Source organism: Lissotriton helveticus, chromosome 2_2 (genome assembly GCF_964261635.1).
Source record: "Lissotriton helveticus chromosome 2_2, aLisHel1.1, whole genome shotgun sequence".
In the NCBI taxonomy this organism is placed as follows: Eukaryota; Metazoa; Chordata; class Amphibia; order Caudata; family Salamandridae; genus Lissotriton; species Lissotriton helveticus.
In genome coordinates, this window is record NC_136060.1 from 20,200,052 (window position 1) to 20,225,144 (window position 25,093).

The following is a 25,093-nucleotide window of genomic DNA, read 5'->3' on the forward strand; positions in this document are numbered from 1 at the left end:
ACGTTGGTTAAACCCCTTCTAAAAAAAGCCAATCTTAACAAAGATGAACTAAAAAACTATCGGCCGATAGCCAGTCTCCCCTTCCTGGCCAAGGTCATAGAAAAAGGTATGAACCAACAATTGTCGGAGTTTGTTGAGCGGTACCAGCTGCTCGACAACACGCAGTTCGGTTTTCGCAAATGTCATGGCACGGAGACCGCCCTCCTAAAAGCGGCAGACGATATCCGAGCCATACGAGATCAGGGGGGACAGCAGTCTTGGTCCTGTTGGATCTCTCTGCGGCCTTCGACACGGTCGACCACAAGATCTTGGCCGACCGTGTCGAACGATTAGGTGTCCAGGAAACAGCGTTGGACCTACTTGTATCATTTTTGGCCAACAGAACTCAGGCGGTATCCCTTGGACCATACCAATCTTCCAAGGTGTCCTTGCCATGTGGGGTCCCCCAAGGCTCGTCCCTAAGTCCGACACTCTTCAACATCTACGTGTCGGACCTTGCTAGTGTCATCAAAGCTTTTGGGATGAGCCTGACCTCCTACGCCGACGACACCCAATTGGTACTGGCCATCAAAGGGGACGGGGAAGAAGTGGCCAAGTTATTCACCAGGGGAATGGTGGCCATAGGTGACTGGATGGCCACAAACTGTCTCAAACTTAATTCAGATAAAACTGAAGTGGTCATCTTCGGTCACCTCTCTCCGGGCTGGTCACCAGTATGGTGGCCATCATCGTTTGGAACTCCTCCCAGCCCAGCTCTTAAAGTTAGAAATCTGGGCATCACCTTTGATGCAGGTCTAAATTTTATGGCACACGCCAACAAGACTGCTGCAACTGCCCATATGAAACTCAGAATGATCAGAAAAATACTACCTTACCTACCTGACACTGCTGGGAGAACTCTGGTCAGCTCACTAGTCCTGTCTGCACTGGACTATTGTAATGCTCTATTCCTAAATGCACAATCCCGGGTGACTAACAAGATGCAGTCAATCCAAAATGCTGCCGCCCGGATGCTGGCGGGACTTCCCAAGTTTGCATCGGTTTCAAACACTATCAGGGAACTCCACTGGCTGCCGATACGCAGCCGCATCAAATTTAAATCACTGTGTATTCTTTACAAGGCTCTCAATAACCAAGGCCCCCACTTTCTTATACACAATCTTGATTACTATATCCCAACCCGTTCCCTTCGTTCCTCTCATCACAACCACCTAGTTGTGCCTCGTACTAGAACAGTTACTTGGGGTGACAGGCGATTTCTGGTTGCCGCCCCCAAACTTTGGAACACCCTTCCTCTCCACATTAGGACCAGCCCTTCCCTTTTTATATTTCGCAAACAACTTAAGACTTGGTTATTTGGCCAATAGTGCTACTCTTGTAAGGTCTTTTAAATACTGATCCATCCCCTAAGTCAGCGCCGAGACGCCTATGGGTATTCGCCGCGCTCAACAAATGTCAATAAATAAACATATGAGCTTGGAAGGGGGTAGTCAAGCAAGCAGTATCTGCCTGGATGACTCGGTTGATATTACGGAGGATAGTCCCTCCACTGTCCGTAAAATAACTACAAAACCTGTACCCGATATAGATGGAGATGGTTTAGAATCTCAGGAGGGACGCCCAAAAGCCATAAATGGCGATATATCTTTGTTATTGATTTATGAGTCTGTAATGTCACTTAGAGATGAGACTAGAGAAGAAAGCCAAAGAGTTCAAACTCTGTGTCGGAAGCTCCAAAGCTCAGTTCGCCGGATCGCGAAATCTCAAGCAGATTCAGCATCTAGATTCAATGAGGTGGAGGCCCGCATTTCTAGTCTGGAGGACACGGTTCATCAACAGAAAGGGGTTACAGAGACTTTACAGGGGGTCAAGGAGGACACTCAGTGGAAACTTGCAGATTTTGAAGATAGGGCGCGTCGCAATAATCTGAGAATCCTTCAGGTGCCTGAAGGTAAAGAGGGGCAGGATCCTCGCAAGTTTGTGGTGGATTTATTAAAAAATGCTTTTCCGGAGTTAACCAAATGGGAGTGGGACAGGGAAATTGAAAGAGCACACCGTTTTCCCTTTAACATGCGGGGCCCAGGCAATAGTAACACAGGCGATAGGAACGTGAATAGACCTAGGGTGCTCTTAATTTCCTTTAACAGCTTCTTGGCCCGGGAGGATATTTACAGACTTGCTAGGCCTGACAAACGGAGACTAGGCCCTGGGTTTGAGTTCTTTGTCACCCCGGATTTTTGTAAATATACTATAGACCTACGTTGGCAGCTTCGTCAATTGATCACTCCACTGCAAGCCAAAGGAGCTCAAACGTATCTTCTGAACCCGGCAAAATTGAAGATCATTTATAAGGACCGTACGCATTTTTTCACCAATGTAGGGTCGGCCAAGGAATTTTTGAACAACATGTAATAACATGCAAATATTTGGAAATGTGAGTTAATCTTGTAAAATAAGGGCTGGACTTTGCGAGGAATCTTAAGATTAATTGTCTTGTAATGTAACTAGTTAACTTTACAGGCCGGGTGTAGGCAGAATGGAGTGCTTATTTTCTCAGGTTTATTGTATTTCTTTTTCTTCAATTGTTGATCCAGGGATGTACTGTGTATTCTGGACAGGAATGAAGGGCCAGTGATAGATAATTAATTTTTGTTTTTGTATCACTTCTCCTGTGATATAGGAGTGAATTTAGTAGATTTAGAGCAACAGGGATCTGCTAATGGGTTAGAGGAATTAACCAGCTGGCATCTGCAGGACTTGAGTCCTAAAGCCTCGTTAATGGGGGGGGAGGGCTGGGCGCAGCTGGGGTTGGGGGTGGGTGGGAGGCAGGGGGGTAAGTGGGGTGTTGGTGGTGGGTAAAAAGAGAAAAATTCCACTTTTTCAGACAAACAAAATGATAACCATAAAATGGCAAGAGAGTTAAAAAGAGACCGGAGTATAGTTGGAAACATGATCATTTCTTTGGTACGGGTAATGACTGTGTTTAGCGTTGTTAAACATTATAGGGGAATTTCAAATGAGTAATGGCTGCTAGACTCATTCGGATATGTTCTTTAAATGTTTCAGGCTTAAATGAGTTTAATAAAAGGAGGCGGGTAGCTACTTAACTTCGTTATGTTTCACCGGATATTGTTTGCATTCAAGAAACTCATCTGCCATGGAACAAGCGTAATGTGCTAGTAGATTTGGGTTTCGGTGTTTTAGCTTCTCAACAAACGGGTATGACACGAGGGGTCGCTATATTAGCAAAAAGAAATATGTTTAATGTAAGGCGGAAGCTAGCGGATAATCTGGGAAGGTTGGCAATTGCCGAATTAGAATGTACTGGGCGATGCAGGGGTTTTACCGTATGTAATGTATACAGGTCTAATTTAGATGAACCCGCTGTGTTCGAAGAGCTTCATATGGAGTTGGCAACTTGGGCTACCCCATTAATTATTTGTGGGGATATGAACATTAATCTGACCAGCCAGGATTTTGCTAGGGGACTAATTGATATAGTGGCTGGAAACCTCAGGTTTGTAAGGTTCTCTCTAACATTTTAAAAGACTATGGTCTGGCGGATGTTTGGAGCACTTTATTTTTTACAGATCCAGGATTCACTTTTTATTCCCATCCTCATAAAAAAAAGTGAGACTCGATTATTTTTTTTGGAGTATTCCATATTTAGCTAAAGCCAACATGCAGATTTACCCTAATATCGCATTAGATCACTCACCGATTGTTTTAACTCTTTCTGGGTGGGGAATGGCCGGCAATGTTAGGAAATTCTCCTTTGATCGAAAATTGTGTTTGAATGAGAGGTTCAAAGAGCATGTGACAGGGTGGATAAGGGAATTTTTTGATAATAATCGGGACTCAGCAGATATTAATATAGTGTGGGACACTTTCAAAGCCTGCTTCACGGGGGAGGCTGTTAGCTTTGGGGTGAATTGTCAAAGAAAGCTGAAAATAGAAATGGAGATGTGTTATGGGGATTTACAACGTGCTGAGGAGAACTTGATGCAGGGAATAGTTACCCATGGTAATATAGATATTTTAACAGATGAAGTGGCTAAAAAACGGGCCAAAATTTTGGGAATATGGGACAGTGAAAATGCGAGAAAATACCTGGCACACAGGAAAATCTGTCATGAGTATGGAGAGGCAGTAGGAAGACCCTTAGCCCTTAAACTTCGAATGAATGAAGCAAGTAGAAATATCAAAGTGTTAAAAGATAAAACTGGGGTTTTAAGGTCGGATCCAAAGGAGATTCTGGCTATTTTTCATGAATTTTACTCCAATCTATATAATACGGAGCAAAGGGCGAGGGTGGAATTACACTCACCTTCATTTGGTGACCTTTGTAAATTAGATTCCGAAGCTGCAGAACTGTTGGCAGATCCGATAACGTTAGAAGAGCTAACTAATGCTGTAAAAACATTAGCAAGTGGGAAGGCAGCAGGGCCGGATCAGCTACCTGGGGAGATTTATAAAAATTTCTTTGACGATTTAAAAGATATGATGCTGGCTACTTTCAGGGCGGCTCAAACTGGTGCACCACCAAAAACGTGGAATGAGGCTACAATTGTAGTTTTTAGTAAAAAGTATAAAAATGCAGAACTACCCACCTCATACCGCCCCATCTCACTTTTAAATTGTGATGGGAAAATGTATTCCAAGATCTTAGCTAATCGTCTCTCTAAAGTAATTACGTCACTAGTCTCCCAAGATCAGCATAGGTTCATACCTGAACGGGGGACTGTGAAACATATTAATAAAGTCATTACCTTATTTGACATTGCAGAGGTGGAGAAACGTAGATTAGGTTTTATATTATTAGACTCGGAAAAAGCGCTCGACCGTGTCGAATGGCAATATTTATGGGTATTAATGGAGAGTATGGGATTTCCACGTCAGTTTTTGACAGCTCTGCAAGCTTTATATGAGTCACCAATAGCTAGATTAGCTGCAATGGGTTCAACTTCTGATATAATCCAGATTACTAGAGGGACAAGACAGGGATGTCCCTGTTCTCCCCTCCTATTTGCGTTATATATAAATCCATTTATTACAATGCTTGCTGGAAGTAGGTTTATTAAACCATTTATTGCACATAATATCCCCCATATAGTTTTTGAATATGCGGACAATATCGCGGTTACATTGGAAGATCCGGCTTCAGCATTAATTGAGATTGAACGATTAGCTGAGGAGTTTGGTTGTATAGCCGGATATAAGCTAAATTCTTTGAAAACACAGCCTGTATGTACTGAGAGTACAAGGGTTGATGACCCAAGAGTCGTAGTGGAAGCAACGTATTTGGGTGTTAAGATTCGGGCATCAATGTCGGCGGTAGTGGAGGCAAATTGGGGATCATTATATAGCAATATAGCACAGACCTTGGAGAGATGGGAGAGAATGCACTTCACTCTAATTGGTAGAGCAAATATTTTAAAAATGAATATATTACCAAGGGTACTATATCTCTTTAGAGCAATGCCATTGGAACTATCGGGATCTCAACTACAAAAACTACAGGCTCTATGCTCCAGGTTTTTATGGGCTCCTGGAAAGCCGCGAAGAGCCATGAGATTCATGACACTATCAAGCGATAAGGGTGGTTTGGGAGTACCGGATTTTACTTTATATTATTTTGTCTGTTTCCTTCAAAAAATGGCTGTGCTACTAGGTGAAGGGGTGGAGGCCCATGCAACAACACTAGGACTTAATAGCTCTATATTTCAGTTAACGTTGAGGATAGAAGCGCATCGCAGCCTATTTAGGGAAGTTGATTGCAGCTATTTTAAAAGAACTAAGTTTAAGACCGTAGCTGCAGCATTTAAAGTATGGAAGAAGGTCCGTAAATTGATTAATTTGGGAGCGCTTTCTTATTATACTCCGATGAGTGCGAAAAATCTACTTCCATTTGTATTTAATGACAGAATGGCAAGGGCCTGGCAAGAAAAGGGCATTGTGTTATTGGGCGACTTTTACGATCAAAGGGGGATTATTAGATCATTCGAGGAGTTAATAAAGGTTTATAACTTATCGCATTCTCAGTTCTTCAAATTTTTACAAATTCGTGATTTTTTGTTAAAACGGAAATTAAACTTAATTACTAGCCCCTTGATTGAAGCCTTAATGGCTCAGAATAAGATTGGCGCATTGTATAAGAATTTAAGTTCTGGGCAGAAGGATGACCTGGAGAAGCAAAATCTACAATGGGTAGAGATACTAGGAGAGAGGGAATTGGATATACCTTTGGATGAGGCAATTTCCAGATCTAATGAGGTCCTGATGTCAGCAAATTTAAGAGTACAATTCTTCAAAACTAGGTTTAGGTTATATTACACGCCAGCACGGATGAAGAAATGGGGCAATCGGCACGATGGAAAGTGCTTCCATTGTGGGGCAGAAGATGCAGACATAGAACACATCTTTTTTAGTTGTGCTAAATTAAGCGTGTTTATGAGTGATATGTAACGCTTTCTTTCTAATATATTAGGGGACCCAGTGTGTATCTCGTCTGCTTTGATGATTTTAGGGATGGGGCGGACAGTCTCAAAGGGATCTATTATGTATAAACACAGACTGTTTCTATTTGTGGCAATGACTGTTGCTCGTCTCTGTATTGCGGCAGACTGGCTGTGCCCTGAACCACCAAGGTTTGAGGTTTGGAGGGCTAAAATGTATAGACTCGCCAATCTGCAATTCAGTTTATATGCTTTAAAGGGATCAAAAAATCGAAAATTGGGGCTCATGATATGGGACCGTTTTCTAAATTATATGAATAATGGAGGATGTGATTAAGCTGCACATATTATATATTAAGATGAGGAGAGTCACAGTAGGAAGTGGTCAGTATGAAAGTATTACATGATTAAATGTGTTTATTTTTATGCTTACTAAAAATATGATTATCAAGTCTGATTTATAGATCGCTCAGTAGCCTATGTATAGTTTATGTACAATGGATTCAAAACGAGATTAATTTGTATGTATAACTCGCCGGGCTAACCCTCTTAGATAAGTAGCTTTTTTTGATGGACTTATTATTATTATGTATATGCTGAAATGTCATGTGTCTGGAAAGTGGAAATAATAAAAATAAAAAACAAAAAAAATAAGATCAGAACAGATCAATAAACTAGGTGATGACATTTCCACACATTATCATTAGTGCGCTGTATACTTTTATCATTAAAACTGTATGTATGTGCAAATGTAATGATCATTTCAGCTGAATATGTGTTGTCTGTAATGGCAGTTTGTTACCACATCATGCATACTCCACTCTACTCTGCACTACTCCACGCCACTGCACTATACTCTGCACCACTCCACACTATTCCACTCCATACTGCCTCACTGCACTCTACTGTTTACAGCTCCACTCTATGCCAATTCCCTCTCTACACTACTCTACACTACCATGCACTATTGCACTCTACACCACTGAAGTCTACGCCACTCCACTTTACTCAGCACCAATCCACTCTACAACACTGCACTCTATGCCACTCCACTCTAAACCACTGCAATCTAAACTGCAACACTCCACTCTGTGCCACTCTTCTCTGCAGCACTCTAATTGACACCAATTGACTCTACCCTGCACTGCTCTATGCCACTGCACTTTACTCTAACCAATGCACTCTACACCACTGCTCTCCATGCCAATGCACTCTAAACCACTTTACTCTAAATCAATTCACTCTGCGCCAATCTACTTAGTACCACTGCACTCTACACCACTATACTGACAACACTCTACACCACTGCACGCTTCACCACTCTACACAATTGTACTCTACATCACTGCACTCTACGCCACTCTGTTCTGCTCTGCACCACTATACTCGATGCCACTGCTCTCTACGCCACTCTGCGCTGTGCTACTTTACACCACTGCACTCTAAGACACTCTACTCAGCAAGACTGCACTCTTGGCAACTGACTCTATGCCACTCTACTATGTGCTAAGGCACTCCTCTCTGCACCTCTCTACTACACTCTACGCAATGCAATCTCCAGCACTTCACTCTACGCCTCTCTAATCTAATCTGTACCACTCTACTCTATGCCAATGCACTCTTCCCCACTCAACTCTACTATGCACCAATACACTCTTCGCAATTGCACTCTATTCCACTCCAGTCTAGGCCACTACACTCTACTCTGTACCACTCCACTCTACGACACTCCATTCTATGCCAGTCTACTCTGCAACACTGCACTATATGCCACAGGACTTTATGCCACTGCATGCTACTCAATACCACTCCACACCAGTGCACACTACGACACTACTCTATGCCACTGGACCCTACCCTGCACCACTCTACTCTACTCTGCACCACTCCACGCCACTTCACTCTACTCTGAAACAATCTATTCTACACCACTGCATTCTAGCCACTGCACTCTACACTACTGCTATCTATGCTGCTCCACTCTACTTTGCACCATTCTATTCTACACCACTGCTCTCTATGCCACTCTACTCTAAACCACTGCACTTTCCACCAATGCACTCTACACCACTTTACCCAAAACCAACGCATTCTACGCCACTGCACTCTACTCTAACTACTATTCACCACTGTACTCTAGACCACTATACTCTGCACCACTGTACTCTACGCCATTGCTCTCTACACCACATTACTCTGCACCATTCTACTCTGCTCCACTGCAATCTATGCCAATGCACGCTGCACCATATCACTGCATTCTGACACTGTACTCCACAAGAACTGCACTCTCAGCCACTGAAAGCCACGCCTATCTACCTTGCACCTCTGGACTCTATGCCACTGCACTCTACTCTACTCTACCAACTCAACTCTAACCCACTCTGCTGTACCCTATGCTAGTGCATTCTATGCCACTACAGTCTATCACTCTCCTCTGCATCACTTCACTCACACTAATCTACTTTGCATTGTTGCACTCTGTTCTACTCTACGCCACTTCACTCTACTCTGAAACAATTTACTCTATGCCACTTCACTTTACACCAGTCTACTTCAGCTAGTGCCATTTCACTCTGCACCACTGCATTCTTCTCTGTAGCACTCCGCTCTACGCACTGACTCCATGTCACTACTCTACATCACTGCGCTCTACACCAATGCGCTTTACACCACTTTACTCAAAACCAATACACTCTGTGCCACTGCAATCTATGCCAATCTTCTCTGTACTTTATACCACTTCACTCTAAGCCGCTCTATTCCCCTCTTCGAAACTACACCCCATGATACTCCAATCTATGATGCTCTACTCCAGTCAACTCTATGCCACTCTGACACTTAACTCCACTCTTTGCCACTCTACACTATTTCCCTCTACCATGCTCCCTGCAACTTCCTCTACGCTACTCCATGCACTTTGCTCCACTTTATTCTACGACACACTAATCCACTCCACTACTCCATTCTATGCCACTCTACTCTATGACACGATTCCACTCCATTCTATGACACTCTACTCCACTCCACTCTGCAAAACTCTACAACAATCTACTCCACTCTAGGCCATTCAACTCTCCTGCTCTACTCCACTCAATGCCACTGCACTCTACAACAATCTACTCCACTCCACTCTACCCCACTCTACAACACTCTGCTCCACTTTATGCAACACCCTTCCACCATACCACTCTGCTCTACTCCACTCTACATCACTTCACTCTTACACTCTACTCCACTTTATGGCACTCAACTCTACGCCACTCTACTCCCATCCACTCCATGACACTCTACTCCGTCCAACAACACTCCTCAACACTACGCCACTCCACTGAACTCTATGCCACTCCATAACACTCCAATCTGCTATTGGTTTGCTTCATTGTAACACATTTTCGCTTGCATTTTATAGGATGACGTTCCTCGTCCCATCTTGTGTTTGTCCTTCCCCTGGAGCATAGCCTCTTTACCGTCATTTCAATTACCTTGTATTCTATGACTGCTCACTTTTAGTGAACCAAGTTCTCATTCTGTTTCTGCACTCCATGAGAGTGCATGTGTTTCCCAGCTCTTTCCCTCATGTGCTTTTCCCATCCACCGTACACCCACATTGCTCTCTCCCTCTAGTGCTGCTCGGTCTTTCTTAGGTGGTTCTCCCTAGCCCTCTGAGTTGCTCTCTTCCTTTTGCGCTGATTTTCCCTTCTTTTCCTCCACTTTGCTGCCACCCCTTCCCCATCTGCTCCTCCATACCCAGCTGGTATTTTTTTCACTTACATCTTTTCAAAATACATTTGTTGTTGTTGCCGGTTCTTCTGTCTTCCCAAAAAGCGCTTTTGCACTTCTCCAGTTTCATCCATTTACATTTTTACTGAACCAATGATACCCGTGCTTGTCCTTTCATCGGCACACAGATGCACGGTGACACATGCGCTCTTATGATGACGCATGCATGTACATACCTTCCAAATGCCAGTAACAGCAGTGTCATCACACCTTTATCTTTGACGAATGTTGCACAGCGTCAGCATTTAATGCTTTTCTCCGATGGTGTGAAAGGCAGAGGCAAAGTTAACAGGTCTCAAAGGCAAACATAATGACTTTGCCAGTGCTTGTTCTTATTACTCTGTATAATTTGCGATAAATAATTAAGGCATTTATTTCCTCCTCTGTGGTATGATATCTCCCTTGTTTGTATTCATTTTTATTTCTCTTTTGTGTATTCTGTATTGTGCATGAATATTGGGTGTCGTGTGTGGCATATTTTATCGCTTGCTGCATCTTGAAGCAGTGCACCTGGCAGTTTTGTGTATCAAAAATAATACACAAGCAACTCGGAAATTCTATAAAGGCCGAACAAACGAGCATTTTCCAAGGAGGAGTTGGCCTTGGAAGTCATGTTATGCTGTATATCATCATAGAAAATCGCTGAATATATATATATATATATATATATATATATATATATATATAGATAGATAGATAGATAGATATTAAAATAAATTAGTGCCAATGTGTGCCGTGCTTAAACACGGTCAGTCCATACAACCCGCAGCATACACAGCTGAATAAAATTCACGATGAAAGCGAGGACTATAGAGGGTAAGAGCAGGGGATGAAATGGCACGCGTGCAGCAATATCACCTGGCTACTTCTGTATATTGCTTTATCACAGCTGGGCCATAGCACAGCCATAACTGAAGTTACTACTACTCAACGCGAAGTTAGTCGTCATGTTGATCTGTAAATCATGAAAGGCTGCGTGGAGCGCCCAGGATTGAAACCTGGGCGCAGGGGGCGAGGCACAGATGTCGCCAGTGGCTGCCACAGTGGGTTAGCTGTGCCAGCGAATGAAGTTATGAGCTGGAGTTAAAGTATGTTTATGTCCCTTTCATTTCAGCACTTTACTTTGGTCTGCCGTCGACATTGAAGCATCAAACCTCTGCCTTGCGTCTTCCACTGGTGTTCTTGACTCTCATCCTTTCTTTTATTTACCTTTGGTTTACTTTCCTTTCTTGATTCTCTGATTCCTGGCATTCCGCACGTTGGCTTTGTTTTTTTCTTCCTTCATCTGTTTTTGATGTCTGTTCTTATAAGCCTCTGTCTTTCTGTCACACGCTACCGTTCTCTCTTTGGTCTTGTCTTCCTGCCTGACTACATTGCTTCATCCTTCAAACCTCCAGGGTGTACATAAAAAACATGGGCCTGTGTTGCACACATGAATAACACTTTCCCATATGCATTGCCGTGTGACTTACTATTCATTCTCTCTTTGAAATTACCTTTTTCAGACATTAAGAATTGATATTTTCCCCACAGGTTAAAACTTCAAGAAAAAAGGAAAGAGTTGGTACAGAAACTTGAAGAAACCACAAAACTAGCTACCTATCTGCAATCACAGCTTAAAAGGTAGGTCAGCAGAATGAATACATTCCGCAGCAGCTGACCCGAAGGACGGGCGCACAGCGAGCCTGGTTCTTATCTGGCAGATCTGAAGGTGTGTGTGTGTGTATGTGTGTGTGTGTGTTTCTGCTGTGTACTGAAGCTTAAAGTATTCTCTGGGCTTTCTTCGATATTTGTGTCAAGCACATGCGGGTGAAATAGCTTCTGCGGTTCCAACCCAGTGCACACATGTCTATAATTTTAATAAGTGCACCAGATGTGATTTCTTTGAGTGTATATTCAACAATTAAGTGCAGCAAGCAACCGTTGTGCTTTATATGCAAGCATGTCAAATGGTGGTTCGGTGGTCCTGTCATGTTGTTTAGAATTTGAAATAGTTTCAGAGTTTGATGCATGCTAACTGGTTGTCAGCACAGGACCGAGCACAAATAAAATATGAAAAGCAGTAGAGCGCCAAAGCCCGGGACGGACAGCAGAATGCTCGAGGCGCTCACCCTGCTGTGTGCACTGTATGCCAGCCGCGAGTTCGCAACATTGCTTTTTTGGTGTGACCTTTCCTTCTCAGAGATCTAAAGTTTCCTGATTTTTCATGCAACTTCAGTACTGTTGTCTATGCTTTCTGATACTTGACATCCGGCACATTTACTGTGCTAAACAGAACTACAGTTGCCACAAGCCAACTAAAAAACCTGGACTTAACAAAGCAGTCAGATGGGGAAACAGGAAATTTGAGAGAATAGGGTTTAAATAGAGCTGTAATTACAAATGAGAGAACCTATCGCTGTCGGTGAAGCATCGCTGTCGGTGAAACATCACTCTCGGTGAAACATCACTCTCGGTGAAGCATCGCTGTCGGTGAAGCATCGCTGTCTGTGAAGCATCGCTGTCAGTGAAGCATCGCTGTCGGTGAAGCATCGCTGTTGGTGGGAGCATCACTGTCGGTGAAGCATTGCTGTCAGTGAAGCATTGCTGTCAGTGAAGCATTGCTGCCGGTGAAGCATCGCTGTCGGTGAAGCATCGCTGTTGGTGGGAGCATCACTGTCGGTGAAGCATTGCTGTCGGTGAAGCATTGCTGTCGGTGAAGCATTGCTGTCGGTGAAGCATTGCTGTCGGTGAAGCATTGCTGTCGGTGAAGCATTGCTGTCGGTGAAGCATTGCTGTCGGTGAAGCATTGCTGTCGGTGAAGCATTGCTGTCGGTGAAGCATTGCTGCCGGTGAAGCATCGCTGTCGGTGGGAGCATTGCTGTTGGTGAAGCATCGCTGTCGGTGTGAGCATCACTGTCGGTGAAGCATCGCTGTCGGTGGGAGCATTACTGTCGGTGATGCATCGCTGTCGGGGAAGCATCGCTGTCGGTGAAGCATCGCTGTCAGTGAAGCATTGCTGCCGGTGAAGCATCGCTGTCGGTGAAGCATCGCTGTCGGTGAAGCATCGCTGTTGGTGAAGCATTGCTGTCGGTGAAGCATTGCTGTCGGTGAAGCATTGCTGTCGGTGAAGCATTGCTGTCGGTGAAGCATTGCTGTCGGTGAAGCATTGCTGCCAGTGAAGCATTGCTGCCGGTGAAGCATCGCTGTCGGTGAAGCATCGCTGTCGGTGGGAGCATCGCTGTCGGTGGGAGCATCGCTGTCGGTGGGAGCATCGCTGTCGGTGGGAGCATCGCTGTCGGTGGGAGCATCGCTGTCGGTGGGAGCATCACCATCGGTGAAGCATTGCTGCCGGTGAAGCATCGCTGTCGGTGGGAGCATCGTTGTCGGTGGAGCATCGCTGTCGGTGAAGCATCGCTGTCGGTGACGCATCGCTGTCGGTGACGCATCGCTGTCGGTGAAGCATCGCTGTCGGTGAAGCATTGCTGCTGGTGAAGCATTGCTGCCGGTGGTAGCATCACTGTCGGTGAAGCATTGCTGTCGGTGGAGCATTGCTGTCGGTGAAGCATCGCTGTCAGTGAAGCATCGCTGTAGGTGAAGCATCACTGTAGGTGAAGCATCACTGTCTGTGAAGCATTGCTGTTGGTGAAGCATTGCTGTCGGTGAATCATCGCTGTCGGTGAAGCATCGCTGTCGGTGAAGCATCGCTGTAGGTGAAGCATCGCTGTTGGTGAAGCATCGCTGTTGGTGAAGCATCGCTGTCGGTGAAGCATCGCTGTCGGTGAAGCATCGCTGTCAGTGAAGCATTGCTGTCGATGAAGGTGGGAATCATCCTTCGCTCCCTAACTGAGCTTCTCCTCATTTTGTTCACAAGTTGCGTGTGCAGTTGTTGCATTCCTCCTGTTGCCCTATCAGGTCGAGTGGTCAGGCACCAGTACCCTCTCTCAGGAGGCATCTACTTATTTGAAATTACATTCTCTTGACTTGCTTTAATACTCATCACATCTGTATGTCTAAAGAGCTTCTTAGTAAGCTGGGATTATTGCAGAACAGGACCCCCTTGGCGATGTGGATGCTCAGATCAAGAATTCAAGTTGATGTCAACCTGCAACCGCTGCAACAGGTGCTACTGCAAAAAACTGTTTGATCACAGCCTTGTCTTTGGAATATAACCTGTATCCAAAAACTGCCCAGATACTAGTGCAAAAGGATTGCCCAGAGATGTTCCAACCAGGTCCCTACGAACTGTCGCAACAAAGGCATTAGTACTTACCCACGTCTGCAAACAAAGATCATGTTATGAAGGTTTTCGATACATAGTGTCCTGTTTATCAATTCCTTATCCCATTAACTACCTAAAAGGGGCTGTCACACAGCTCTTGGAAGAATGCTCAAACTTGACCTTCTTCTGAAGATCTGTACTGCCTATATTTTCTGCGCTTTTCGGTGTATCTTTTTCTTTGGTTCAGTAGTACCTATTCATACACTGGCCATACATTGGAAAAAAGTAATGTTTTGCCATGTCTGGCTGTAGATTCACATGCTTTGCATCCTTGTGCCATCTAAAGCTGGGCTTGGGCATTACAAACAGTTTTTCTTCTAAGAAGCTTCGGTGTTGTGTGACTTAACCCTTAGTTTTCCAATACGCACGGGCACCAACTGCACCCTCAATTTGTTTTTTCCACAATCGGGTTAGGTAGTGTTTTGTAATGACTCCAAGGTCAGCAACCTCCCCCGGCCTTTCTTGGACATAGCCATTGACACCTTTGACAACCAGTTTAGGAGACCGGTCCTTCTTTTTTCGTGATTAACAGAGGCTGATCGAAATTGACCCAGCAAAATCCATACAGTGTGGTAGTATATGGACAGATTCAGAACCAAAGCCTCCATTGAGTCCTTCTTTCCCCAGACATAGCGACTAAGAAAATGTCATCAATTACAGAGTAATGGGTCAAACACCCTTCCGCGTTTCCCACAGTGCTACACTAAGTATCCTTGGACTGACCATATGGTGTCTGCAATCTCTGCCTCTCTTCCAAGCCTTGTTTGTGTCCTGCACTGCTTTTAGATGTAAAAAGACAATAACAGAAGAAAAAAACTTTGACTATGGTACCCTATAGAACACAGCACCTGACCCACTGTCCTTATTATGTCTATGTCCTGGAGATACTGAAATTTCTGTGTGCACACTGACAACGCACCCACTGCCACACAGCCGGACAGTGTGTTGAAGAGCGTCTCCCGTGGTTTCCAAGGAATCAGTGGAATTCCAAGGAATCCACGGGAGACGCTTTTCAACACACTGTCCGGCTCATTCAGGCTGGCTACGGCTTACAGCCAGTTCTCTGGGCCTTCATTAATTTTTGAGGAACAAGACTTGTTACGAACTGACTTGTAGCGTGTACATCCTACCCATATTAAAGGTTATTCGACAAGCTTAACCAACATTCCGGACAATGATAATACGAGATGTTTCAACTTAACTGACCCTCATCTTCTTTTTCGCTGAACATAGACTTTGTTCTTCAGGGGTCTACTAAATATGGGAGAAGGACTCTAACACACCGGTCAACTCATATAACTTGTTGGCTAGACTATAGCGTCACATTGCATGTCAACCAGTGATGCCCTGAAGAAGTCCATGTTTATGGACGAAATGCGTCGGCTGTGTAACTCATCAAGATTGTTACTTTTAACCCTGTCTAAATAAAAGAAGAATTTTTGAAGAACACATTCTCGACACAGATTGAATATTTTTCCTTGCATTGTGGTGCACCTTTGCTATTGTTGTAATAGCAAAAAGACAATAGACTTGCCTGCTGAGGCACCAGACGTTTCAGTGAACAAAACCCCCTTGTTGCAGAGGCATGGCTCTTAAAGGCCACAGCACACCTGCCAACGCCCAGCCCACAGACTATGTCTTCCAGGGCCTCTGAGGGGGAGGAGATCAAGAGAACATCTTTTACATTGACGCCAGTGGTGCTAAAAATGAAGCCTACTCCTAGGGCTGTGGTGGATGCAACACACACACACACCATCACACACGCACACACTCACACACTCTCTTGTCTACAAGCTATGGTTGGCGAGGCTCTATTAAGAACATAGATTCACATGAACTAACCTTCCCCTGAAGTCGGCAGTGATAACATATTTTTATTACAATAAAATACATATATCTTACTCAAAACAAATTGCAGGGCACATACCTATTACTCTCAGCACTCCACTTTTAATTTTCACCTGTGAAAACAATCTAAGGGTGGAGTTTGTCCCCATGCGCGTTGGAACTCAGAGAGGAGTCACACAACATCCTGTGACTCGAAGCTTCTTCGGAGAAGAGCAGCTTATTATGTCCGCGCACAACACTAGATGACAGGATTATCAAAGCATGTAAATCTGCGGCACACCAGGCTACAAACAGATGTTTACAGGGTAAGGAAAATCACCTATTCAGTTCTCTTGTAGTAAATGTACACCACCTCTAGATGGCGTCCTAAGGTTGCTGCCTAATAGATGTGCTTACCCAGGTCCCTGCCGCAGGCTAGTGCTGGTTCTAAAGTGGTATAAAAACACTGAAACATACTATATTGGACAACTTGAGCTCTAGCTAACTCTACACTCTGTTAGCCATTTACAACGTTTTAAGGAGGCCACCGTGGACTGAAGTGAGTCTGCACGTCAAAGCCCCTTGTGAAATTGGAGGAAAAGCTGTATTTTAACTTCTTCAGGAAAACATTTAACACAGTAAAACACATTGTAAAGACTGCTGAGGTTGAACTTATGCAAATTGGGAACATTCTGAACTGTAAGAGGGTGGATTATCTCATACTCTCAAGTATTAAAGTATGCCCAACCACATACTTTAATATTTGTTTATTCATTGTGAACCACACAATCATACCAGTGATTGAATTACTTTAGAACATTTCGCAGTCCTACAAATCACATGATCAGTAAAACAAAAGTGTCCTACATACAACTTATGATGGCTAGAAAAGCAACGGTAAATACATCAATAAAATGTTAAATAGGTTAATTTGGTGTAATACAGTGCAAATACCTTGCACAGTTTCTGCCTTTGAGCATTATTGCTTAGCTCCCCACTTTGGTTGATAGTGTCAACAAAGAGATTATCCTGAAAGAAAAGCCCTTGTGAGGCCTGGTCACTCCTGCTAAAGTTGTATCTTCTGGGAGAGGGAACGCTACTTTAATGAAGAATGGTAAGCAGACTAGTCTAGGCTTATGCCTCCAGGGCAAACCTCTGCTGGGTAATCTGGCTCAATATTTGCCATGGGCATCTACTTTGGAATTTATTTTACACCTAAGTGTACATCATTGCTTCTGGGTACAGTTGCCGCTTTTGATATAGATCTAGTTTCATTTAAAAAAATGTTTACTCCCGCCCAAAAATGGGAAACCAGTGTACTTCACAATCGACAGCATGGAAACAGCAGTTTTAAATTTATTCCCAGGTGGAACACAAAAACAATTGCACTTCTGATGTAATATTTACTAGGGAGGATTATCTGGAGGGACTGAGACACATTGACGGAAGCCGCTTTCAGGCTCAGCATAAGGTGTTAAATCTGAGGGACTGACTAAGTTTACGTTAACATGTATGCAAGTTTACAGGTCTCTGGAAGACACTATGGGTCTCAGTTAGTTAAAATAGTAAACTCAAAACTTGGTATTTGTTTTACCATTGAGTCATCTGCTGCACTAGCTGTAGTATACTAGACAAGGACTCGAGATGAGCTGCCTGGAGATCATTCCTGTAGATGGTAGAATAGAGAGGGAATATCTGTCCACATGTTTCTGCTTCTAGGAGCTTAACGGAGCTGGAGAGGACTTACAAAATTTAATATGGCTAAAGCCCAGAGTAAGTCCCTGGAGGATCTTGTGCTAACACTTAGTTTGGGCATCATTGTAGTTTTGCCCCCTGTCCCTTCTACTGAAAGTGACAGCTCGATTTCCTTCCTCCTCCCTCAGCTTCTATCTGAATCTCCTCAGAGACATGAGTCTGCCCACAAGGCACATGAGCATAAAATAGGTTAACCTAAAAACCAAGCTACCTAAAGCTGAAGGTGGCTTCTCAAACTATCCGGCATAAATACATTGGAATTTTGTGATGTTTGTCAGCATAGATTAATGCCAGGTGTTACTTGTTTTAACCTTGTAGGCAGAGGGAACAGGGCACGGAAATTGATCATTGACAAAGAGCACGTGTGCAGTTAGGGCATGAGAAACACCATTAAATATCCAATATGGAAACCTATTTTGAGCAAAAATAGGAATTTGCACCCATACCAAAATCAGCCTCATTGTTGAAATCAGGGCCACAGAGGTTGTGCAGTAGGAGCAGTGCCATTGGCAGTCAGATACTAAGGTTTTGATCCTGTAAATCCTCTCCATGGTCATCATATCTAGGCCTGGGTGGTAAATTCCGTTCCGCTCGCGGAATTTGCAGAATTTGGGTAATTTCGCGTTCCGCGGACAACGTGAAATTGCCCACAATTCTGCGTCCGCGACTTCGCGAAATTTTTTGCTTGTTCATGTTCTCAAATGCGTGTTTGCGAGTTATTTCCCCCCGAGCACGCAAACAGCGATTGCAAACAGTAAAAAAGAATTGCGAACAAGCAATTCCGCGTGTTTGCGGAATTTCTGCGTGTTCGCTGAGATTTTTTACCATTTTGCGGAGATTTGCGTAACGCGATTACGCAAATTCCGCCCACCATTCTTTCGTGTCTTGATTCTGTGTTGTTGGGGCCTCTTTCTCTTGTTGTGCATCCAAATTAAGGTCTTGGCTCTCAAGTCTAATTACTATATGAAGGATTAATCTACACTCCCAATGTCTCTTATTTAACTGCAAATCATGAGGTCTCTGGAACAAGATAGCCCAACATGTCATTGAAAGCCACAAGAGCCTCCTTCTAACAGCCTTGAATCATCAGACATGACCCCCGCATGTTGAGTAAATGTGTGTTAACCATTTTTACTGTGCTTAGAATCATGTTTAACTGAATCTACAACTGTAGAAAGTGATTTGCTGAGGAGTATTGTTAGAGTTGCTAGTGAGCAACAACTTTGACATTCCTCTTGACTGTAGCAGTGTGCTGTCTGGTTATGACTTGTGGTTTGTGTTGTGAATCGTTTCTGAAGGAGAGAAGATACATTTTGCTGGGTGCACCACTGTATAAAATAATTCATAGCTTCTTCTTTGTTTCCTACTTGCAAAGACTACATGATGCACCAAGATGAGAAAGAATGGCTTACTGTTTCTGTTTGGTGTTCTCCACAGCCTCTCTGCCAGCACCTTGTCTGTGTCTTCGGGAAGCAGTCTGGGCTCGCTAGCATCTAGTCGAGGGTCGCTGGACACATCTAGTAGGGGTTCACTCAACTCTCTCAGCTCCACTGATCTCTATTACAACCAAGGGGATCAAGCAACAGACCTGGACTACCAGTACAAACTGGACTTCATCCTTCAAGAAAAGAGCAGTTACATTCCTTCTGGACCCATCACCACTATCCACGAGAACGAAGTGGTCAACTCCCATGGCCGCCTGGGCTACAGCAATCCATTGGCATTTCCAGCTGTGGTCCAAGCATCTAAAAACATTGAGCCATCCAAGTCTTTGGCATCACTGTCTTCGAGATCCTCCTTATCCTCACTTTCACCTCCAAGCTCGCCTCTTGTCTTGGAAGGAGCTTTCCCCATCTCGATGCAGGATATGTCACTGCACCACCTCAGCACAGACTTCGAGGACTGCGAATTGCCTGCAGATTTTACAGGGCTCATTGGTGGCGAGAGCCAGGCTTCGGAAGTAAGAGGTTTGCCAGCTCTTACAGAGGATTGCAGTCTTCATGAAGCCAACATGCAACCGCTTCCACCTGCACTTGAAGGACCCACAGGTAAGAGATATAAAAAAACAAGATATGAAATGTTTGTTCTACCCACCCACCCAGTGGTCCACATTGTGGCAGGGTATCAAAACCTGCAGGGATATAAAAAACACAAACACACATTCAGAGGGATTTACACCAATCACACGATTACTTGAAAGGCATAGTTTGCAGTGCATCACCAATATTTCTTGTGAAATGTGTAATTTATACTTTTGTCCGTTTGCACATTGGGGTTGCTAATGTCACGAGTTAACACTGATCATTTTTGTGCAGCTGGCAGTTTCCACAACTATGTCTGTAAGGGAAAGTGGTCTTGGAATTTAGATCTTCTGGGATGAAATTCAGTGAAACTTCACACAGATTTTCACACATCATCAACAGCATTGCATCAGACAGTAATTAATAGCACATCTCAGAGTAAAAATAAAAGCTGTCCCTGTCATCGTGTGGTATTGGGAATAAAACATATATACGTGAATAGTAGTACTTCTGTGGAATATTAGGGATTATAGTCCTGGTGATGTTTCAAACACTCAAAAAACAAGTTTTTGGAGGATTTTTTTGTACCTTTAGAACCTTGACTATTTAAACGTGGCAGCTTCTTTTTTTCCCTCGACATTTGGAAGCACAGTGAGTTTTACCTCGTGAATTGGGAATGTTTTATAAACATGATATAGTTAAGCTGCGTGATCAGTGTTCTGTAGGAGCACTCCTTTTAACTCTTTAGAAATCACACCCATGATTTGTGGAAAGCAGTATAGAAAGCATCCATATATTCAATAAACTATCCATCTCAGAAAATATCAAACGTAATGTTTGCTTTGTTTACATTTTTCTGATATACACATTTCAAAGCAAATGACCGCATACAATTTAGCTTTTCCCAGCAATTTTAAAAATGTCTTCAGTACCGTCTCCTTTTCATGTATTTTTTAAATTTTGCAATAGCCTTTAACGTTCCTTTGTAGTCCATAGAAACAAAACAAATTACGTTTTTTGTAAAACAGGTGGGCTGAAATATCAAGAAACATTTCAAAACTTTGTGCGGTTTCAACCTATATTTGTTTTTTTTGTAGTTTGGCTCCTGCGTTGTTGTGGAGCACACCATGTTCAAAGTAATGGGCTGTGGACATGGCTAGAGACTGTTTTCTTTCGCGCAACTACTGTCAACCTCTTTTACACTCACATGAAACACATTTTAGGGCACGTTCTTCCCTGCGGATCATCAGAGCCCACACACAGTCTCCTCTGAAATTCAGAAAGTAGCAATCGAACTAGAGGCAGAGAAGTTGTAAAAGAGCGTGGTTAACTGGAACATCAGCAAGCACCCTGGTGACTGGTTTTTTTGGCCGCGTCCCACTAGCGTGATTGCCGAGGCACGTCACGTAGGCGTAGCAGCGTAGTAGTGTGGAGACGCTGTCGGCGGCGGGTGTGCGGTGTGCGGAGGTCGAACCGAGAGCAGGGAGCTGCGGGCTTGCCGAGGGGCTCAGCGAGGCAGAGTGTTGCCTTGTAGCCGAGGGGGAGGCCGATTGAGATCGGAGTGACTCGCTTACTAACGGTAAGGCAGTGCTTGGAGCGCTCGGCGCACGCGAGTGGGGGCATAGGGACCGACAGGGGCTGATCGAGAGGTTAATTCGAAGTTAATTACTCGCACCATCATCGCCTTTTACTCTGGTCCCCCCCAAGCCCCCCCCCCTTGATGCGCTGCCTGCCTGGCCCTTGTGCGGTATCTGTGCTGGCAGTTTAACGCAGCTTAACGCACATAGAGCCCCAGAGCTTTTTGAGTTTCACTCTGAGCTTCTCCCATCGGCCAAGTCCCTGTAGTCCTCGCGGCCTGTGGTGCTCCTGTGCTCTTGTGTGTGCCTCCGCCCTTAGCGCTTACCGCCCCCAGTTATCCCTCACCCGCTGCCCGCCGTTTGGCTGGCAACGGGAGTCTACCAGCTCTGGGGCTGCTCCCTCTGCTACCCATCACAGTGCCGGTCCAGGTCCTGACTGCTCGCCCAGATCCTGTTGTCTCCATCTCACCCCCAGGCCCTGTGGTGCCCGCACGCGCCAACCAGAGTGGCGCAGTGCGCAGCCCCAGTTGCTTTTGGACTCAGTGAGGAGAGGCGGTGAGGTGGTCTCAGCAGGTAGGGGCGGTGTTGGGGGACCCTGCGCAGGAGGGACGGTGTGAGCAGGGGGGTGCCATATTTCAACACAGCTGTACAGCGAGCAACTCGCCCACAGTCCCAGAACCCTGAATTTTTGAAAACGCGCTGTTGTAATTAAACTGCAACAAAAAAGATCCCAAGCCCAAGACCTAAGTCTAAGCCCTTGGGAAACAATGAGATCAGGAAAAGAGAGGAAGTACACAGCCCCTAAAAGAAAGAAAGCTATACAACTCGACGTCGCAGAGGCCTCGGCCAATTCCAACAACAGCCTAAAAACACAAAAACCGCTAAGCATACGGGATTTCTTAAAAAAAAGTCATCAAAGTCTGTGGAAACGCCACAACCACGAGTGCAATCTTCGGAGGCAACAACCAGCACTCCTCTGGCGGAAGTAGGCTCGACTAACTCGGTCCAACCAGAGTCGCTTAACTTGGCTTTGACGCAACACTGGGCACCAGAAACCGTGAGGGCAACCGAGCCACCAGAGGTTTACATTTTTGGGTCTACCTGCAGCGATCAAAATAGCAAAAACTCTCAACCCGATCACCTCTCATTGGACAAGCCTCCAGAGTCTCCAGAAGAGGAACACTGGCCCTGCCAGGCACTACAAACCCAGCTGGAGTACATTACGTGCCCAACAAAGGTCCAATTAACCCCGCCTCAGCCTACTGTTTTTAATGCAGCTACCACGACCATGCCTCTTGTGGCCTCTTCTCACCAAACAACGACGGCACAAATTCACGGGCAACTCAATGCAGAGCACCCTAACAGCAGTCAACAATCCTCAACTTCGCAAATAATGATCTCCACAACAGCACCACCAGCCTCGAGTCCCCCGTATATGTTATTTTCGCCATCTGAACATACAAAGGACACATCGCAAAGTCAGCCAGTATTGCTTGCCCAGAACGATCAGTTTATGACAGACCTGTCTCTTTTTTTCAAGATGCCTGAAAGCCCATCCAGGACTAGCCCGACCCTAAACGAAAAACAAAATACTGAAGAAAATACCGGGACCAGTGTTTGGCCACAACTCTTACAAACACTGCAGCAAACAGTCAATGCACTCAATTACCATTCGATAAAATTGGAGGTGCAGGTCGACCTACTAAACACCGTGGGACTATTTACGTCTGGGATAGACAGCAAACTAGACAAACTTAATTCCTTAATTTTACGAGCACAAGCCTCTACGAAGCTTGACCAACCAACCTGCTGTTGCTCCCCAATTATAGATTCACTTTCTCTGCTCCCAGAATGCCTAACCACCGTCATAAGGGAAGTAAAGTTGTTGAGGGGAGGAGACGTTTTCAACAAACCGCCTCCCCCTCACAGCAAGAATACTTAAAACCCATTGAGGCTTCTCCGCGCTGAACACAAACACAGATGAAGGAGAGGCTTCAACTATTGGAATAACTATTGACTCAATGAAGTTGAACGGCCATCCCCAGAGCACCAAATCAAAAACAAACCTGACGGCAGAAAATGGCCCTCCTTCGTCACCAATCGGTCGCACAACCAGGCCTGATCATCCTGAGCCTGTGCAAACAAACAGCTCCGTTTCTCAAAGTGAATCAACAGCGTTGGCCCTTCCAGGGCCAGTGTTACCACGTAGTAAAAGAGAGCGTAAACGCCAGCGGAAAGCCAGAAACAAACTCAGGGCAAATTCCAACATGGCTCACCAGGAACTTTTTCCAATTTTACAAAAAAGCCGAAAACAAAAAAGCTCTTGTCACAAATAGCGAAACAGAGCGAAGTATTACTCCCAAGGGAGTTACCTTGGAAAGACTCACCCAAGAATCTATGAGGAGCCCACAGGACCAAAATATACAAACAATGGCCCCAGAAACAACTGAGGGCAGGGCCAACACAGAAACCACCAGGATGAGCTTAGAGACGGCAAGTGTAACCGGACCTAAGATGTCACCAGAAAAATCCAGACCATCGATGGCCCCCATTTCCTTGGGAAAAGAATACGCAATGTCAAGTTTCAACTATTCTAAAACCATCTGCAATGATCCTAAAGCTGCGATCAGTCACAGTTCACCCCTGAAGAGAGCTTCGCAACGACTGTCACAACAGTCACACGAAATCAAACCAGACAGGACAGTTGAAAATTCTAACACTAAGTCCATAAGTGTCCTGGAGCCAACTAATAATGATCCACCGTGCCATCAAATTCTACTGGCCCCCGAATATAAATCAAAAGGGCGGCATGACATTAACAGATCCAATCTGTTAAAACTATCAGAAGGAATCCCGGGTCTAGCCGGACTGGCCACGAACAATATAGAATCTATTGAATTCCTCTCCCCTCGAGGAAATCAACCCTCTGAGGTCACTGTGGTAACTTTTTCATCAGCCAGTTGGGTAGGAGCATTCCTAGAACAGAAACCGACGCTGCGGAACTGGGGAATCAGAGTGTACCCTTACTCCACCCCCGGGTATCCCACCTCCCTGCTAACAAGTTCGCCCCCTCCCAGTAATCTGGCTATATCCAAAATAACAGGATGCGAAATACCCTATTCGGTCTTAAAAAACGCCTATGGGGCCGATGTCAAACCAAAAGGGCCGGAAAAAGCGGGGGACACTGAAGATTCCAACTACAGCTGGGGGTGGTTGCCAGCAATCCTGTCATCAAAACACTCAAACTGACCGCCAGCGGGTGAAACACCTGCAGAAACACACAATTCCTTTAGAATACCCCTCCCAGCGGCGGACAAACAGCACAAAGGAGATAACAAGCAGGGACGGCCCCCATTCTCACTATGTTCATGGAATATCAGCGGACTTCATCAAAAAATTTCAAATGATGATACC

At 44.7% G+C, this 25,093-nt stretch overlaps 1 protein-coding gene across 1 annotated transcript in view; it reads left to right on the top strand.

Annotated features, from left to right (window-relative positions):
- Positions 1–25,093, top strand: part of WWC2 (WW and C2 domain containing 2) — a 1,026,812-nt gene that overhangs the window by 639,764 nt on the left and 361,955 nt on the right. The window contains exons 10-11 of the mRNA XM_078677991.1: positions 11,772–11,861; positions 19,519–20,129. Of these exons, the coding sequence (XP_078534117.1) occupies positions 11,772–11,861; positions 19,519–20,129 (701 nt within the window). The remainder of the gene's footprint in view (positions 1–11,771; positions 11,862–19,518; positions 20,130–25,093) is intronic.